At 38.7% G+C, this 20,519-nt stretch overlaps 1 protein-coding gene across 6 annotated transcripts in view; it reads right to left on the reverse strand.

Moving 5' to 3' along the window:
• TOX3 (TOX high mobility group box family member 3) overlaps positions 1-20,519 on the reverse strand; it is a 114,937-nt gene that overhangs the window by 25,134 nt on the left and 69,284 nt on the right. For 3 of the 6 annotated variants that reach the window (XM_075040226.1, XM_075040223.1, XM_075040222.1), the window contains 4 exons: positions 12,995-13,264; positions 11,395-11,622; positions 9,936-10,016; positions 7,014-7,736 (listed from right to left, as the gene is read on the reverse strand). In XM_075040226.1, the coding sequence (XP_074896327.1) occupies positions 7,014-7,736; positions 9,936-10,016; positions 11,395-11,622; positions 12,995-13,264 (1,302 nt within the window). Of the gene's footprint in view, positions 1-5,884; positions 7,737-9,935; positions 10,017-11,394; positions 11,623-12,994; positions 13,265-20,519 lie in introns of those variants that run through there. The other 3 variants (XM_075040225.1, XM_075040224.1, XM_075040227.1) reach the window with 2 other exon arrangements.

Consider the following 20,519-nt stretch of genomic DNA (forward strand, 5'->3'; position numbering starts at 1 on the left):
TGTGAGAATATTACATTTTTATTACTATTTTTGTTCAAAGATGTTTGATTTGTCCAAGCCAGATAGCAAGCTCTGGCCATTTTCTGAATGAAGGACAAGGATTTCATTTGCATTGGGATTAAAAAAAAAAAAAAAGGAATAAAAAAAGAAAGGCTGCTCATTCCTTATAGAAACACAAGTATCTCTAAATTGACACTTGGAATTACGTGTATTCCACCAGGAGCTCAAGATCTACCATAATATGCTATCTGCTGTAAATGACCGAAACACATAGATTTATCTGCCACAACATTATAAGGGAGAAAGTCTGTTTATACAAGGATGATAATTATCACTAGCTTCATCTCTATTCTGCCAGTGCCACAGTATGCTAAGCAGTAACCAAATCCTTTGGCAGCCCGTGCTGCAAAGCACCTAGACTATCACCCCCAAAATTCCCAAATGCGTGCCTTGTATTTACATATATTTTAGACTTCTTCCATGTAAACTTAAGCGCACGCATCTGGACTTCTCTTTATTTAAACAGATCTGTATCATGTACATGGACTATTTATTCATTTCCTTCTGATCATCAGGAATAGGAGGAACAAGAAGAGGCTCCAGAAGAGGCTCCGGAAGAGGAGAAGCTCTTCAGGAGGAGCTTTCCACAGGTGGTGAGCAGGTAGGAACAGAGTGCAAGAGCTGGCATGGGGCAAATAAGCCCTGGCTGCTACTGTGACTAGCAAAGCAGAGGGAAAAGTGAGAAGAAGCTGGGAGAAACAGGGAACACGATTTGGGTGGTGCCACATGCAGCTCCACAGCTGTTTGGTCCCCGATCACTGAAGTCAATAGCAAAACCCTCGCTACCCCGTGCTAAGGGCAGACAGGGAACGGCACTTTCGTATGAGGCTGGAACCCACACATGGATTGCTCACTGCTATCAGTTTATACTGATGTATACACACATACAGCGGTGCAGCAGCGAGAATCCCCTGATCAATAGCTGATACGGCAGAATTTTCAAAAGTGAGCTCTGATTTTCGGACACTGAATATTCAGCATTTCCAAAATCAGGAACCGGAAAGAAATTAAGCAATGGTTCAGCTACTTAGTGTTTTTTAAATATGCATGCTCTATGGTCAATTCTCATGATTCGTGGAACACCAAAACCAATTCCAAAATTAAGCACCTATAACCACCAGTGAGAAAAGTATAACACAGGGGATTTATGTACTTTATGCTAATTCAATGTGTATGTTTGTTATCAGTACGCTATGGGATATAGCATTAAAAATAAAGCAGCCTGCAATAACTACACCCTTTAGGTTTCACAAATATTGCCAGTAGGTGCAACGGTGCTTTGTTTGCCTGCATTTACTTCTCTGTTTTGTAAATACAAATATTTGGTCAAGGCATCTGCTCAGTCAAGAGCTGTGACTGCTAATCCAGGTGCAGGTTTTCAGACCTGTGCACAGTAGAAACCCATCTAAAGGACTGAGTATACAAATCACCAGTCAGGTGGTTAATTCTTTACACATTTATGATGATACACAGTTACTGAACCAGCACAAAGGTTAGATACCCATACTTGAAAATCAGACCTGTGACTTCTTTAGAATATAATTTAATAAAAGTAAATGCAGAAAATGTAAGTAAGGCTATGTTACTTTAAGCTTCCAAATATTCTTATTATCGCTACTTGGAATTGTCTGGAAAACAAATACAACATTTTGCAGTTAGACCCCTGATCTATGAAAGCACTTGAGCAACTGTAGAATGGAGCATATGAGTAGTCACTTTAATGAAATTATTATTTATATACAGGAATTATCCACTCATTTTAAGTGATTTGCTGGATCAAAGCCTTTCTGTTTCAATTAGAGCAGCAGAGTTAAAGTAATCTAACAACTCCAGTTTTAAGAAAATAACAGACCAAAGGTGGCTGTATCAATAAAGATATTCCCAGAGGGGAAAGAGAAGAAATGATACCTGTATGAAGTGCCCATGTAACTCCACCACATCAAGCATAATTATCCATTCAACTTTTTTTACCTAGAAGCTTCAAAAAAATTTCATTTCAGACCTTGTAAGAAAACTCTGCGCTACTTTGCTTTGTGAAGGGGCTGAAGACATTAATGCTCCAAGAACTTGGACAAAAATCACCATTTAAAATACCACTTCTACTTTTTAACTGAGGTAAACAGAGCACATTATAAATCTCCAGTGTAGCCTACTGAAGTGTCAGAACAGCTCATTCAAAGCAACACATTCTCTTCTGAAATATTTTAGTATTATAATCGAAAATGCTCTCCCTCAGATGCACCTGAGAAGCATTAACTTCTTGGTGACTTTAAGAACCAAATCCTTTAATACAAACCTAGCTTTTCCCACAGGCACTTGAAAATATTTAGCATTTTTTCAGTTGAATGCAATTTTCATAATAAAGTAGCTCACTCAGCTACCTGACACCACAGACAAAGACACCGAGTGAGCAGCTCCTGCCAACTTCGGCAGAGCATGATCGCAACCCCTAGTTACATATGTAAGTAGGCTTTTAAACATCCAATTGCTGTAACAATTCAAGTAATTTATGTATTATATGTTATTGTTATATATTTTACTCAGTATTTGTAGCACAGGTATTTTATTCCATAACATCCAGACACGACTCTTCCATACCTGATGTCCTTCAGTCAACCTTAATGGAAGATACAACAGATCTTAAATTTCTGTAATATTGAAATTCTACCTCTATGACCAGTTTAAGGATAACAAAGAGCCCTTTGCTACTCTAAAGCCAATTTGGATGCCTGATTTTCATTTCCGTGTTTTAGGGGCTGGTAATCAGAACTTGTTTAATATAACACCCCTTCTGCTACCAAGTAGATTCCTCCACATAAACACACGCCCCTTGCTGACCAGCACCGGCTCATCACTACTGACGCTGCTCCCTACTTTTAGTCAACTGCTCATTTCACTTTTACTGGCACACCTCAGAAAAGTGTGGGAATGAGGTATATTTTGTTCTGTGCCACAACACTCAGTCCAGTCTATCAAATGCAAAATGTTCATATTTAACTGCATCTCGGGCAGTTTCAAGGGTATCATTTTAAAACTACAGTGTATTTCGTTAAATCAAGCCCTACAATGATACTGTTCTACTTCCATCCACTTAGCCTATTAATGCAGGCCAATAGTGCACGTTCTTGCGGTAGCAAACCCCAAAGTGTACCAGGAGACTACAGTGATAGATTACATGTACATGCTGTGTCATATCCAATTAACTCAAATTGACTGTGTACTGCATTATGCTGTTAGTGCATGGAAGATCAATAAATATGGAGAAAATCCAACGAGGCCCTCTCCATTCCCATCCAATTCTAGTAGGTCTGAGACAGATCATGCTCCTATGATGTGTATGCTGCTGCTGAAGAGGGCAGGTGGTGCATAGACACCATTCAAACTTGGCCTATTCAATCTAAACTCCTCTAACTCGCCATTCATGCATAGCAAAACACCATCTGGTCCTATTTTGCCTCCAGCAATCACAGCTGACCAAAAACGATAATAACAGCTGTTGCAAAACAAAAGCCAAACAAAGGGGGGAGGGAAAGGTTAGAATGAAGTCCAGTGCTGCAAAACACTCCATGAAGTGAGAAATGGAAAAGGAGCCATTCAAATAGCCAATCCCCATTGAAAAGAGTCAGTGCAAGACTTCTGGTTAAACTTGAGATATTTAATCCATCTGTCCTGCAAACCACAATGGTCAGGTGATAATATAAAATTGAGATTATGTTGCAGAGAGGTATTTAAAGGCTTTGTTCTCCAAGTTAGAAACTAATGACCCTGTGTCAGCTAAAAATTAAACCTCCTTATGTTCTTTCATCATGTGTCAACCTGGGTTAATGTGAAAGTAGAATGTGTTTAACCGGGGTGATAAAGCGTCTGAAACCTTGGGAAAAGAAGGGAGCAGTTAAGTGCTTGTAAATGATATGAAGGAAAACAGTCTTTAAACCGTGCACGACACTGAAATCATACGGGTACTGCATTTCTCCTGTATAAATTGCATATTAAGTGATTTAAATTAACAGTTTTATTTATGACCTACGATAGCAAAGTTACTCACTTAGACTCAGGGAATATGAGCACCAACTTGCACAGTTTGAAACACAAGATGTTCTGCAATATGCTATTGTGGGTAATGTAAAATATAATTTTGTAGCAAGCAGGGGGATGCTCCAGTTTTTCAAGATTCAAATTTTGATATTTAAAATGTACAGTCCTGCTCAATGATTAATTTTTTTTAGCTGCAGTAATTAAAACTATTTTTCCTGGAATTGACCATCAGTAGTTCAGCAGCTCTTAATCAAATGTGATAAAACCCAGGATTTATGAAACCATTTAATGAGCGTAATAACACCTGCTTCTCGCTGCAAATAGTTGAAAACAGACTTCAGTTGTAATTAACTCTTATCACTAGTGACATTTTTCCAACGATACTTCATAGGTCTTCAAAATGACAATTATAGAACTAATACACAATTACTGTCACATGCAGTTTAGCAATTATTTCTGAAGGCATTTGTCTAAAGGTTTCAAAACGACTATAAAATGGTTCCCTTTGTTATGTAACATTGGCTAAAACCAACACACACAAAAATCTCTCCCAACCAGCCTCTGCCATGCCATTTCTAAAGCGGGCAGGCTTCCTTGCACTTGGAATAAACATCCTCCGTCCCAGACATTATGAGATATCATACTAAGGCTATTAGGAGCATGGGTAGCTGTCAACTGACACCTATTATGAAAAGCTTGAATTTATACATTATTTCTTCTGCTCCGAGAAATCTATAAATTTATAATTAGAACCTCTTGCTGTTCAATATTTGTACATAATAAACAGAGTACCTGAGGATGATGAAATATTGAAAGCTGACTTCATTATTATTAAACTCACATGGTATAGTACCTCTAACCTCAAGTCTGGCTGCAACTTTTTGGGGATCTATATTCCATTATTTTTTTGGTTGTGGTCTGAGCGTGGTAGCCATGGACACCGCCTCAAACAGGATTAGGATTCGGCTCAGGTTTGACACTTGCTGTTTTTAATTTTCATTTTATCATAAGCAGTTTAAGATTGTTGCCAGTGGTAATTTGCAATTTTTATCAAGACCTCTTCATTATAGCTTCTGACAGGACAGATGCTGTAATTAATCATGCAAGACAACTGGGGATAGTGGTCAGACTGCACTCGCGGCACAGATACTGCAGGCAAAGAAGAGAAAGAAGAAAATAAAGGCTTTCTCCTCTATGTCCAGAGTAAAAATACATGAACAGCACTAATAACTTCACAACACACTGGAGGTGAATGTTTCCAAGTCCTTCATGTGAAATACCTGCCCCTTCCATCGCACCCTCTATCATGCCCTACTTTTATGATAAAATAAAAGTCAGGCAATTCAGGATCAGCCCAAGTCGGAGCTGGGGGCTTACAGAGGGGAAGCCCATGGCAGTAAGCTGCGTTTACATCTGAAACTCAAAGATACAAAGAAAAGCACAATTTGTGCTTATTTGCATCTCTGAACACTACTGCTGAGAGGCAGGCTCTCTATCCTCTTCCTGCAGATAAATGTAACACAGGGTACCACCAATGCTTTGTAACTCTATCACCTGCCTTCTCCCTCTGAAGTTGTAGAAACCTCAGAGAAGTTGTACGTGACTCTTCCGCAGTGCATCTTGATGGATACAAGAGCTGATCACACTCCTGGTTCCGATCGGTACCTGTTTACTCAGTATCTTTGATAAAAATCCAAAAAGTTAAATAAGTTTTCCAAGAAAGTGTTTGCAGAAGGAAATATTTCTGGGGTTTCTATCAAACACTTATGGCTCATCAATTTTACTGAAATGTGTTTATTCTATAGCAAGATAAAAGCATTTATTTTAGATAAGCAAAATACAAACAACTTAATTGCTGCTATCATAACTCATAAAAAAGTATAAAACAGCATAAAAACACAATAAGCAATGTAGCAATTAATAATTCATGTTACCAGTGTTTACATTAAAGCCTCATTTATGAAAACTTTACAACACATGATATGAAAACTTACAACTTTTAAAGAAAATATTTACATTGATTATTCGGTTGTGGAGTTTCATTTAAATATTCTACTGGTTTTACAGCATATTAAAAACTCTTGCATTTTTCATCTTAGCTTTCTGTAATAACAGTTTTATTTAAGTGCATTTCCCTTTTAAAAATACAGTGTATTAAATCTGAAACTCATCACTTCGACACAGAATATAATATTCACCTTTGTTCTGTAATTGGAATTAACGTAAGAGGGTAAATGTCAATATATATTTTCTTACAAACTATGGTAGCTTTATTTGGAGAAATGAAGTGAAAGGCTGGGTCAAACATTTAAGTTCAGTTACTTGCATTTGTTTTTCTGAAGACATTTAGGAGAGAAAAAATTAAGAGCTTTGGCAAAAATCTGTGATTTACTCTATTTTTTCATGACAAAAAATGCCATCAACTAACTCATGTCATACAAGTATGATTGTATGAAATCCAATCATCATCTTACAGGTAGTTACAACTGTGCTTTAAGGGCTTCATGAGTTCATACTGCCTTGAAGTGCATTATTCACTTTTAGAGAAAGAAGGGTTATATCATATAACTCTGAAAGGCCATTTTGCAGTCATAAGGTCCAGGTATTTATTAGGCCATTTGATTCACATATTGTAGGTAAAGCTTAAATAAATTAAAAAGGCATCACATGAAAAAGAGCACAGCTTTTTTTTTTTTTAAACAAAATGATTTATAGTCAGCTAAAAGATGATACACAGCTACATTGTAGTTCTTTATTGCCTATCTAATAGACACTTTAGAGGATCATTTGATCTGTTATGCATCCCTGCATAACTACCATCAACAATTTACAGTTTTCAGCCAAATATGGTTTACCCCTACCCCCTCCATCAACACAAAGCCATGCTGCAAGATCATTTATCTTCAGAAAATACTGACCTGCGATAATACTTGAGTCTGTGTCTGAGATTGTATTTGTGACTGGTGCTGCTGAGGTGCTGGCTGAGGGCTCCCAATGGCAGGGATGGGAGAAGTGATCTGAGAGGCTACCGGAGAATGCTGCTGAGGAGAAGGCTGTGACTGGTGTTGCATATGCTGCATCTGCTGCTGCTGCATCTGCTGAAGCTGTATGTGCTGCAGTTGCTGTTGCATTTGCTGTTGATTAATTTGCTGCTGAAGATGCTGCTGCTGCTGCAAATGTTGTTGCATGTGGTGCTGAAAATGCTGCTGTTGCATTTGTTGTTGTATTTGCTGATGCATTTGATGCTGATGTAGCTGCTGCTGTTGCATCTGCTGCATCTGTTGCTGCTGAAGCTGCTGTATCTGGTGCTGCTGGCTTTGCATTGAGGGACTGACTTGAGATGAAGATGGCGTTGCCACCATGTTTGTTCCCATAGAGCTTATCAACGGAGCTGCAATGTTTGTTGGCATGTTTGGTGCAATGGTAACAGAAGCTACAATCTGATTCATCGGCAGTCTCATGGTTAAAGGTTTTGGAGCAATTGCTCTGGGAAGGGACTGTTGAAGAGTTTGAGGAGATGCCGATACTGGTGCGTGTTGAGAAAGAGAAGTATTCAGAATAAGGGAGGAAGACAAATTTGTGGATGCCAATGTTTGCTGAACAGAACGAATTGTCTGGGCCTCAGCAGATTCTGCAGCAGCCTGTGTTTAGAAAAGAAATTCATTGTATTTTTAACAGAAAAAACATTGTTACTGTTTACATGGAAATAAAAGTCACAGCTACTCAGAGAGACACTTTCATCTTTTGTTTTCTATCAGAAAAGATCAATCAGCAGTCTGAAAAAGATCACTGATCCACCGATCCATTACATCACCTCTTCATCCGTCTCTGTGCACTGCGCCTCCAGTTCTTACTTGGACAAAAAACTAACCCTTGTTCAACACCAGAAAGTCACAGATGTCACATACATTTGTGGCTGAAAGAGCTAAAAAGGGCCCAACACTTTCTATATTTATATGTTTTCAAAATAACCCTGTTCTTTGGGAGACAAATCTGAGCAGAAGCATATCCCCCCCCTCCACGTGTTATCATGGCTTAAGAGTAGTGTACAAACAACAAAACTTCTCAAACAACTTTTTAAATTTTCTTGTTGAAGTTCTTCGCATCTAAGGCAGCAAGACCTAGGTATCGACAACAAACAAAAGTCTAAGGGAACGTTGTCAAGGCACCCAGCTGAATACGCTGGAAGGGCTACAGTTGCATCAGCAGGGTGCCCTGCTTAGAAACCCTGCCTACTTCCAGTGTCCTGGAGGTTTCTGATGAGACATACCTGCAGAAAAACTCCAGCCCAAAGAGGCCTATTGAAATAAATGAGGTGTGCTGGTGCCCCTGAGGGCATAGTTCTATTGGGTATATTTAAAAATATTGTGTATGCTTAAATTAGATATGTTTAAGCACCAAAGGTAGGATTCGTCTGTCATAGTTTTATACACATCTGCATTGTCCACGACACTTAGAATAGTTGCCTAAAATCCCTATATAAAGACAACGGAGAGAAAAAGTCTCTTCCAGCACAATTAACTGACATGTTTTAGACATTTACCTTAGAATGTGGCAAATTGTGCTGCAGAACTGTCTATTCCATCCCTACCCTCAGCAACCACCTCGGATGAAAAAGTTACAGCAAGGATGCCTTAGGTTAGAGGAGATGAGATGAATACTGGACTTCGAGTATAATTTCCACTCACAGTCTTCCCACAAGTTACTCAGCAGTCCAGGTCCCGTGGATTTTGGGAGAAAGTATGATTTCTGATGGTTTTGAAATGGGAACTTAGGACTGACAAAACAAATTCCCTCAAAGGTTATTTAGAATTCCAGCTGCCATTGAACTTAGCATTGTGATACTAAAGGCTTTGAGAATATTATCGAAGTCCTAGATACAACAGGAAAACACAGCTTCTTAACACAAGGAGAAGAAATCTTCCAGCTTTCAAGAATGCACATATATAATTTCTGCTGTTGTATTTTTAATCATTAATTAAAATACGTAGCAACTTTCCATGTGATTTGTTAATGCTCTGCAGTTGTACATTCAAATAAATATTCTCAGGAGTTAGATAACATGACTTCCGTTGCTTTGTTGTGGTTGAAGATATTTTTGTAACTGATCTTTATGAAGTATTATTAGAGAAATAACCACCTTGATTAATTTTTACCCATATTTTAGATGTCTATAAGCATATTACCATTTACGGTATTCAGATGCAACGGATCTACAACCAGTGTAGTGCTGCCGGTTAGAAAGGTAAATTCTCAAGTAAGAGCAGAGCTTTGTTTTCTTCGCAAGTTTTATTGTAACTCAGGATCTGCTAAAATACTCCACGTGGCTCACTGCCAGCTAGTCCATTTGTAAGTACTCTCCAAATTCAGAGCTACCACGCATTTTTTCCCCTCACCTGCAAGAAATACTTAAGTTTTGTCATACAATAACTGCTCTCCAGCTCCACGCAAAGCAAGTCGGTCTTTCAAGAAGTAGCACTTGAGGAAAGACAAAACTCTGCGAATTACTTGCAAATGTTAATGTCAAAAGGTCAGTATATTTTTCATGACTGAATTTTACTTTTGTAGTGAAGTACATTATTTTGCTTCCATAGATAAAGGAAGACGTACATTTACAAAGTTATTGTTTGGTAATCATTACTGTGCCATTAGAGAGATAAAGGTTTTTTCTGCAGAGACTAAGCAGGGTTCAAGTAGCAGCAAAACATCTTGTGGAGCTCTATTACTGAAATCCTAGGATTCTACTTTTATTTTGTGTAACACCACCCCACCACCCCCAAGATTTAAACATCATTGCCAAAGGTTAACTTGCATTACACTGAAGGCATTATTAGGCTTACCTTAGAAACAAGGCTTGCTCTATAGGCAGCAAGTGCCTTTAAGTATTCTTTTTTGGCAGCTTCAGTTTTTCTTTTATAAACCTATTAAAAGAGACCACAGTTTCACCAACTTCAATTATTAAGACGTTTTTGCCAGAATGCTCTCAAAATCACTTGCAAAGAAACAAAAAATGCAGACCAAAAAACCTGAAAACACTCTACTGTTAGATGTGCTTTTTCTTTTCTGAAAGATCTAAATATTGTTGCAGGTGGTTACAGACTTTCAGGTATACTTGCTGGACTTGCACCACAAATTATGTTGACTTATTGTAAATAAAAAAAGCTGCTAGAGCAGCCAACTGTTTGACAAGACTACCTATCCACACTTCACCTCCCCAGGAAAGGATATTTTAATGACTCTAAGTAACGGGGATATTAGAACACTGAGTATTTCAGATGCTAAGAAGTATCTGCAGTAGTATAAAATAGCAAAAAATGCCTATGCAGTAATTTTTTTTAAACAAATATTCAAAGTACAGATTCAAAAAAAAAAAATCTTTATACCTTTAGAAAAGGTGAGTCATAGAGCTTGGGCAATTCACTTTCCCCAAAGCCAGTATGAGAGAATCCCATTGAGTTAAACAAGAACAGTTAGGCAAAAATTAATTAATCTGTATTTTTAATCATCAGTAACTTTAAAGTTTACCTCTAAATCATGTTCACCATCATCTGTTAGATCAGACTAAAAGTTTCTAAATGTATTTCACAAACAAGTATCATTCTTCTCTTGCCAGAAGGTGTCCTATATGGGAATTTACTCTTTCATCGCAGCTTCCATTAACTGTTACTGGGAGCTGCACGGAATTATCAACAGAAAAACAGCCTCAAAGGAATTTTATTTTTTTTTTCTTCCTTCAATCCATGTGTAGGAGTTACATGTGTAAGAAATAAGAATAACCCTCAAGGAAGAACACAACTCATCATTCTGTACCAAGTTTGAGTTGGAGATAACATTTCACACACGACATTGTAATGAGGCACAGAGGATTGGCTTCAAAGGTTGGAAATCAACATGCTTTGTAACAAATTCATAAGGCAGATCAAAGGAAAATGGTAAATGTGCTGTACCGTCCCCTTTTCTCTTCTAACTTCTCATTAATAGGAAACAAGAGCTTTGAAACAGGAATCATCAAAAGATGGTCTTAACAGGACTCCAGGACAGTATCACCTGAGCTTTTTTACAAACTGCCCTTTAAAATTTAAAGACAAATACAGCCATTTAATACTACCTACTAGCTTTTATAACAAAATGCTTTTTAAAGGCCATCTCTTCAGCAAGTTCAAAAATCAGCATAGCTCTACAGAGTAAGAGGTCTACATCAGCAAGTAGTGTGGTCTACTCAGAGCTGAGGTAGGAGGCTTTTTTTTACAAGGATTACTATTTTACTTCTTGTGAGACAACTCTGTGTCAGTTTTTTACCTGTTTTTGTTCTTCTCCTAAACTGTCCCACATAGATGCCACTATTTTTGAAACCTCTCCAAAAGTTGCATTCGGGTTCTGCCCTTTAATTGCAGCTTGTGTATCTCTGAAGAAAAGGGCATATGCTGACACTGGCTTTTGTGGCTCATTGGGATCTTTCTTTTTCTTCTTCTTTGGAGTCTTGGGCTTCTTGCCAGAATCCGGTGCAGCTCTTTTTTCTCCAGTAGCCTAAGGAACAGTAATAACAAGAACAGTCAATATATGTGTGAAATAAGTCAGATTAATTCCAAAAAGTTATTGCCAGTCTGGCTTAATAATATATGGATAAAGCTACTATGTAGGCAACATTTTGGAGAGTCCTGTTGTGCAAGCCTTTCTCCTACCAATAGTATTTAGTCTCAGCTTAATCTCATCAGATCTACTGGAACTAAATGCATGAATAGTTACTACTCCTTGTAAGCATGGCTCAGAGAGTCAAATCCTATGAGTTTGACCTGAAAAAGTGCACCCCAACACTAATTTTATTTTTTTAAAAATTAAGATTTAGTCTATAGTACATTTTGAACAGACAATCTATGGGTTTTTTCCATTAAGATGTAATTTCAGCAGTAGAGGCTCAAAAGACAAGGGCTTGGAGGCATTTCCCGATTCCCAGACTTAGGCTGTCAACTTAGGCGTGGGTCAGGGGGTAAAAAGCCCACCCTTCGGGCAAAAAAGCAGTAGCAGCTCTGCAGCTTCTATCCACCTGCAGGGAACCCCCACTGTGTCCAGCCCTCCCCCCCAGCACTCCCCGTGCAGGGTCAGGCCCCTGTGGGGTAGCACTGGAGGCTCCGCGTCACTGCCAGGCACCAGCCCACGGCCCCCTCTTGCCTCTGGGATGGGGAACCCCCAGAGCAGCACACCCAGCATCACGGGTAACTCTGGTCCCCGTGTGAGCCTCGTGTCCCGCACCCGCTTTTGTTGAACTATGAGCAGATTATTGCAACAAGGGGATAAAGCGGCTCTAAATATACCTCTACGGTAGTCATTTTACTTTGATATTTTGAGGATCCTGTACAATGATCTTTCCATATGCGCAATTTCCATTAACTTAATGAGAAAACCTTTCACGAAGAGTCTAAATTAGGCCCTTTAAATACACTGCTAGAATAACATTTGTGCTTTATTTTTTTGACAAAATTTTCCTTTTATAACAGATTTAAGCCAAAATGTAAATTAACTAAACTTTCCATCAGAAGAAAGCTTATTTTATTTCTATCTAAATGCATCTATGTTTTACGTGACTCCAGAGAATACTGAAATGACAAAACTGTCCAAAGTTGATGAGTAAAGAGATTCACCAGATCTATAAAATCTGAAACAAACTATGAATGTAGTAGACCAAATATATATAACGCATATTCTTACAGTTATTATTATGGAGGTATTATGGAAACTTCTTAAGTAAAGACACTAAACAGCAAATGAATCGTATTCCACTATACTGTAACATTTATGTTTTAAATGACCACATTGCAGCTGAGATGATACTGCTGCATTCATGAAAATATAGCATATAGACATGTATAGCTTACTCACTACACTGCATGGAATAACTTACTCTATTTGATTCATCTGCATCTTCCTCATTTATAGAGCTGGATGGGGAAGGAGTGGCTGATTTACTTGCAGGAGGGGAGGGAGAAGTGTGTGGCAAATTAGTGCCTCCTAAATTTAGCCCCAGCTGCGCACTTAGCTGAGACTGGTTAATGGTGGTTAGCTGAGAAGGAGGCATAATTCCCGAATGAGCAGCATCAGTCATATGGACAATAGATCTCATAATCAGAGAGTGATCCTGGCGATACTGGGAAACTTGCGTGTGATTCTGATCCTAAAAGAGATTGAAACATCATTTAGTCATTAGCAGTTACCATACAGCATTATCAGGTAAAGTTATTTTCACAGCCTTACAGAATGGACACTGTCAACTTGCAGTTTGTTTCATTTCTTTTTAACGAATTAAATGCATTTTTAATATATTTAATACAGCAACAGTTACCACACTTGCCCTGGACATCACTTCTCCCCAACTCGGGGATGGGGTTTTTTTGTGGAACAAAAATTGTGTTTCCCCATTTTTAAACATTTCTTCTCTTGAGGAGATGGGAAATCCCCACAGAAACAACAGGGAAACAGGCTGACTGACAATACAGGGAAAATACTGCAACTGAGAAGACACAAACTGCTGTCAAATGCAGAAAGTAAACAAAACTGGGTTAGGGCGGAATATATATAGAGAGGAAAGCATCTTCCTTTACTGACATTCAGTTATTCTTAGCTGTTGCTAGTAATACTAGTAGGTATAAGACAATCCTGTCTGAGTGGGATTTTAAAGTTGTTTTAAACAAAGAACCCTGCCCTGCCAGGTCTCAAGCGCAGACACTGCAGCACACTGGAGAACCATTCGAGTAATCTTGATCACTCCTAAAAATCTTTGTTCACAAGTACCACACAAAACTACGCATTTTTATCTTTAATCCAACAATCAAACACATGTGGAAAGTAGCAGGCTACGTATCAACCACCGACTTTATTTGTCTTGTACTTCATGTCTTAGAAACTCAAGTGCTTGCATGGTTTTGTTTCTACTGTTTCTTGAGGGCACAAACTATGTCTTCTACATCTGCACAACACTTATCACACTTGTAAATAAAAAGAAGCGAGACCCTCAAGGTAAAGTCAACTGGAATCTGCCTATGAACAACTCAGTTTTCTTATTTTTAACCACACACGGATCAATACACAATGAAGGAACATTTAAACAGGAGAGAAGATTTTTAAAACAGTTACTAAGTGAAAAGAATAAATAGCTCACAAATTGATTCAGCAACCTGATTAATCTATAGCCATTGTTTGAACAGACAGAAACATGAGAAATAAATTAGATTTTGAAAACTCTTTCATTATTAATAACCTACGTCGCAATTAGTAGCAGGTGCAGTGATCCTTAATGAAATGACACAGAACAAAACAGCAATGCTGGGAGCCCAGCATACAGTCCACAACAGAATTTGCCCTTCCCAGTGCTTAGTAAGTGCAGATAAGCCCAAACCAGTTTTCAAAAATCTGTGTCAGCATGGAGGTAAGTTTAGCCCAAGTGACTTTCCTCTTACTTTTTACAACTCTTCCCTCAACAGAAGCAGTGGTTCTGTGCTCCTGAAAGCCTTTTCTTGGATGGGACAAGTGTGGCCGTACAAAGAAGCAATCCATGCATTAGAGAAGATGCACATCCTGCCTCATCCATCTTACGTACAAGTGCTGCAGCACACTGCTTCCCTGTAGCAATTAAATCATATTACTTCTGAATCTGGCATTCATGTGTCTTTCTGCTGAAGCCTATACAGAAAGAAGAAATCCTTCTTAGCATAAAAGTACATGTAGTGTTGCACCTGGATCCAGTACAGACGAAGTTAACCCCACAAGCTCCTGATCCAGATCCTATACACTAGGTCTCACCCTCATTTTCCCCATGCTTTCCAAGCCATTGCCAGCTTGACTCATCATCCGTACCGCACCACACTGCTTTTCCTACTTCTTAAATTCTTTTAATACATTCGGGAATGGAGTGTAGTTCCTTAGAGATGAATGCATGTGCCAACAGTAGAGCACTTGATACAGAAAGATCAAAACATCAGACTTATTGGCTGAAATACCCATTTGCTTCAGGGCACCCTTCTGTGAAAATTTACTGCCATTAACTATAGGGTCATTTTGATTTTGACTTGTATTGGCAGTGGCATCTGGAAGTCATTCAAAGTCTTTTGTAAAAGGATATAACTTTCTGCATATTACTCCATTCATTTTAGTTTACAGACATTACTTTATTGCATGAAGAAAATTGCTGGTAAAGCAAAGGTGGAGATCATCAGAATCACCTTCTCTCATAGAAATTAACTTTCTTCAGTATTTTGCAGGCAGTACTTTCTTGGAGGTGTTCTACACCTGAAAGACTAGCTTTTGTTCTCTCTTTTTTGTTACACAATACAGGCCTTTCTGGCCTTTACACCAAGGCAGCAAAATGTGATGACGTGGGTTACAAACCATTACCCCACGTCTTGTCATTTCGGTTGCATCTATGATTTTATTGAGACTAAATTCTCTTGACTTGCACTGACCCAGAATCTAATTTTATACACAAGCCCATGAATTCTTAACTGTCCCTTTTTCTGATACTATTTGATGCTTGTGTGGTTTTTTACATCCACTTATTTAATTCCAGTTTTTCTTTTCTGTATCTTTTCCTAATTCTTTAAGCTTTTTTAATTTTTTTTTTTAATGTTGAAAACTTCAGAAAAGCTAGAAGTGGAAACAACAATACTTTGTAACTGGCTATCCAGCACCAAAGAGATAAGACATATTACATAAACCAAAGTAGTCTGTATCATTTCCAATCTCGTATCATTTACATATGATAACGACAAACAATGTATTTTCTGCACTTTGAATTTAAGTTATATGGCTAATCAATATTTAAAAAAAAAACAGAAAGGAATGGGAATTTCTTTTTTTACTTTGTGGTACAGTGTTGTGGGCCTCAACAACATATGGTACCTATAGAAGAGCTTTCAGACAAGGAAGCATAAACCATTTTTCATGTTTGTACAGTGGTTTAGCAAGTAGCAAGAAGGTAGGGGAGTTAGTCCGTAGCAACATTAAAGTCCACAGCATTTGTATATAACTCCTGAGCAAACAACATCTTCTAAGGAGGAATCTATAATCAAGAAAACAAAATTTCCATCAATTACCTTTGCTCTTATTTTCTCCCTTATATTACAAAGACCAATACTGAACCAAAAGGATCGGTAGTGTTTCATTATGCATGAAATGTTTATCAAAGAAATGTTTACCAACGAAAATCATCTTATATCAGGAGCATGCATGGAAGCACAAGTGCACCAAAATATCCACGACATGCTAATTACATTACTACACGAAAATTTAAAAGCTCACGTATTCAAAATAATCCACTGAGAATACTGTGAAAATTTCAGAGAATATCACAAGTTCTTTTACATAAACTTAACCAGAAGTAAATGTGATACGCAAGTATTATGAGCATTCAGGATTTTTGTAACATCATGCAAAAATGACAGGTTAGTTCTGACAAAAAATTCATGAACTTCTCAAGCGGACAGAATCACGTTTTGATTGAGCCTGATCTGCTTTAGTGTCTTGGATTGAAGCTAGGCAAAACTTGGTGATTTTAACACAAGTCAGGCAAAACTCAACCACTGGTTTACTCAGCATGACAATCAAACAAGGACTTAATGTGTGAAATGGAAAACCAAAGAGAAATAACTCGTGTGATTCCTCTGCAGACTGAAATAACTTTGTCTCAGATCTCTCTGTTGTCATCCTACATGAGCGGTACAAAAAACCTAAGGTATAGAGACCTGTACTGAGGGGAGTGCCAGCCACCCCTCTGGTCTCTTCAGTTATACTCATGGATAAAAAAAGCAAAATATGGTCCAAAATGTTTCCCTCTTCGCAAAACAACTTTATGGTGACTGCATCTAGGCACACTGGCTTTCTGTCACCACTCTCTTGCACAGCTCTGATAGCACACATTATAAAGACATTCAGCATTTGATGCATAGAAGGCCTCATCAAAGGAACCATAAGGATATCTGTCCATCAAACTATCCTACTCGCAACTATTCTAATCTATTTAGACAGTCATGCCAAAGAACTCCTATTTAGTCATATTGCCAAAGGACACGTCTCATGGCATATGCCAAATATATAGCTTATTTTACTTTGATTTGTAAAAGTGTAAGTTCTCAAAAACTGGTAAAATATCAATTCCTCAACAGCCACTGGAAAGCAAACAACAGAGTAATAAGACTTTAAAAAAAGGAATGTGTGAACTCCCACGCTTTAATTTATACAGTATTATCAAAGGTGTTTTTCAACAATTACTGTACCGGAGCGAAACACACCACTGAGTACTAAGGGAAAAATTAAGGTAATAAAAGATAGTTCGTTCTTCTGTTATCAACCCATTAAACATCCAGTAGTTAATATTACTAGCAATACAGCTAGTATTTATTTTAACAGATAAATGCATCCAGCCATTACATTGAGAGGTGCCCCAGCTCCCACTTACCCTGCATTTTGACAGTCATTTACATACAGTAGTTTTATCCTGGATTTCTACCCTGATATAATTTTAATCTCTAGGAATCTTCAACATGGTATTTAAAAACATAACTAGGAAATTACTTTTTAGAACGTTTTGAGTAATATTGAAGTCTTTATTAAAATCAATGTCTACAGCCTTCAATCATTTAAATAGCCAACATATCCAGTAAGACTCTTTCTAGCCATGTCAGGACTGAGCCCATGGAAGTGCCTACAGGAAGATGTAGGGCTGGGATCTGACCCTATACTGCATGAGCTAGTTTTTTAACGAAAGTGAGAAATCTGCCAACAAAAATAACTATGCAAAACCCAACATTTATGGTTATGCTCACTATGCCCTGGTTTCAGAAGTTGACTCAAAACATTATATATTCCATTGCCTCGGGAATTCAACACTGTCAATGTAACCTAAGCTGATGTAATATTTTAAAGGATATATGTAAGTTGAAGCAAATGTACTGCAGTGTAAAGAGCGAAATCCTCAGTTGTCCCTGTCTGTAAATTACTCCCTTTACTTTTGGGCAAGTCAGCGTATCTCTAGAAGAAATCCTCAATACTCTTTTTCTCCACAAGTATAGATAAAAGAATCCATTAATCTAAATTTTTACAAGATTGGAATTCACTGCCAATCAAAACAAATCAAACTAACAGGATGCTTTTCTCTGTCAGAGATTAAAACCTTACTTAACAGAATACAAAACAGTTGCACTTGGTGCTGCCACCACTGAAGCAGCATCCTTCCTCTCCCCTCCTCAGATACTGCCATCAGTAATAGATCTGTCAAACTGCAGTTATCAGAAGATCCACTACAAGCCGCAGCTTCTTTTCTCCAGCAATGAGAAAACTCCCATGTTTTGCTTCATGTCTCTGTAGAAAAGGAAAGCTTACCTAATTTAATTCCCAAAGAAAGGCTACAACAAAGCACATGTCGGGTCGGAAAAAAGTTATGTCTGCAGCTGGATCTAAAAGAGCTGTTGGTGACAGGAGGCTCGCGCACATTCTGCTGCCTGGAGAACATGAAGAATATGCAATTTCTTGGTCTGTGTGCTACCTCAGTCCCACTACATCAGAAATTACTCTCGTCTCTTCACTCAGAGCACATAAGCCAGAGAAGGGACATGAAGAGAAAAAAACCCAAACTAAAACCAACAAATATAAGGGCCCACTGATTTATTTCTCAAAACTGAGCAACCATCTCCTTTTGTTCTGGCAACCCCAGATGTCTCTAGAAATTCATCTCCTGCTAAATGATAGAATTTTTTCATACGGCTGCAACCTCCAAGTTAGCTGAATGTGTTTTATTGGAATCTTTCTGATTTACTGTCCCTTGCTTTTCTTTGAGGTCTGATCTGCAACCACGTTGGCAGTGACCCCTCACATGGCTGGTGTTCCTCATGCTCCCCTGTGCAGCACAGAGCTTCCTTCCAAGCAGACAGCCTGACCTGTTACAGGGGGTGGTAAGAGTGCCATGAGATCACCAAATCACAACTTAAAATCATTTCTTCGACGGAACCGCATTCGGGGATTAGGCAGTAGGAGCACACCCACACCTGGCAGTGCAGCACCACCTCAGAGATGCGATTCCAAGCAAGAACGTGCCAAGGGACAGGGCCAACCAGCCTGGGCACCTGCCAGACCAACACCGCTCCGGGTCCCGGGGAGCTCTGTTGCTCTGGCACCTCTGCAACACTGCTTTGTGGCCTCATTCACAGTTTGCCCAGCTATCTCTAACAAAATGCTGCATTACATGGTGAAGAAATACGAAAAGCTCACAGCTAGGGCAAAATCGCACAACTGCCAAACTAAGAGACAAAGACTTTTCTCTGAAATGCTTATAATTCTTACCCCTGATGCCCCACCTCCCTAGCACAGAGCATTTGATGTTGGGAACTTTGTTCTTGCCCATTTACTTCCCTGTGACCCCACAGGTTCCTCATGCAGTCCCCAAAGCGGGCTGAAGGGGTAATGCTTCTTGGTTGCCTCAGTCACTATTGAGTCCTTCTGCTTGGGAAAGGCTTCTGCTCTTACAGATGGATGGCACCATAGGTTTGCGACAGCCCTCCACCCATCCACAGTGGGTGGATGGCTGATGCTTTAGCATCACCTGATTCACAACTTCTTTATAATTTGATCTTTACACCATTTTGTAGAGGCATTTAAAGATAGATTCTCCACCCTCTTCTCCCCAAACATCTGCCATACTTTAAAGCATATTGAATCACACTCCTTTTGGACAAGGTACCCAACAGCATGATGACAATACACGTGTGACTCAGATCACAGATGGGCTCTGATCTGATGGGTCTGGTGGCATGAGGAGCTTCTCTCCAAATTAGCAGTACAAGCTTAGGTCTGCTGTATGCAAACAGCGAAGGCACATTGCAAACAAACCCTGGACACTTAAAATGAAGTCCCAGAATGTCAGATAAATGCTGTTAGCAGTTTTGTTACAACCTCTGCAACTTCAGGTGCTTCAGCTACCAAATCAAAGGCAGACTTCAAAGGTCCTTATTATGCAGTAAGCAACTAGGGGAGAGACTGTGAGGAAGCATGACAACTGACAAAAATTATCAAAGGTTACAAAAATTGTGCAAGGAATTGGGGGGGACAGACTTGGGGGTTACATTATATTTGTTTGTTTAAAAATTGCTACAAGTGTTGGTAGCTATCTTCAGAGGGAGTATTTTTTCTTTGGGGTTGGGGTTTTTTGTTTGGGTTTTCTTTATTTGGTTGTTGTTGGGTTTTAAAGCAAATGAGAAAAGTAGGTCTCATTATCTTTATTACCAGAGCTATGTATTTTTTTTTTCCAGCTACCTGACAACACAGAATAATTTAAATTCTACAGAGACTTAGCATTTCTCAAGAACTTGAAGCGGAAGCTGAGTATTGGGTAAGCTGTCCAAAGAGAAACATAGGTGGTAACAGCAGAGAATAGCAGGAATTTC

The sequence above is a fragment of the Buteo buteo genome, chromosome 11 (assembly GCF_964188355.1).
Source record: "Buteo buteo chromosome 11, bButBut1.hap1.1, whole genome shotgun sequence".
Lineage (NCBI taxonomy): Eukaryota > Metazoa > Chordata > Aves > Accipitriformes > Accipitridae > Buteo > Buteo buteo.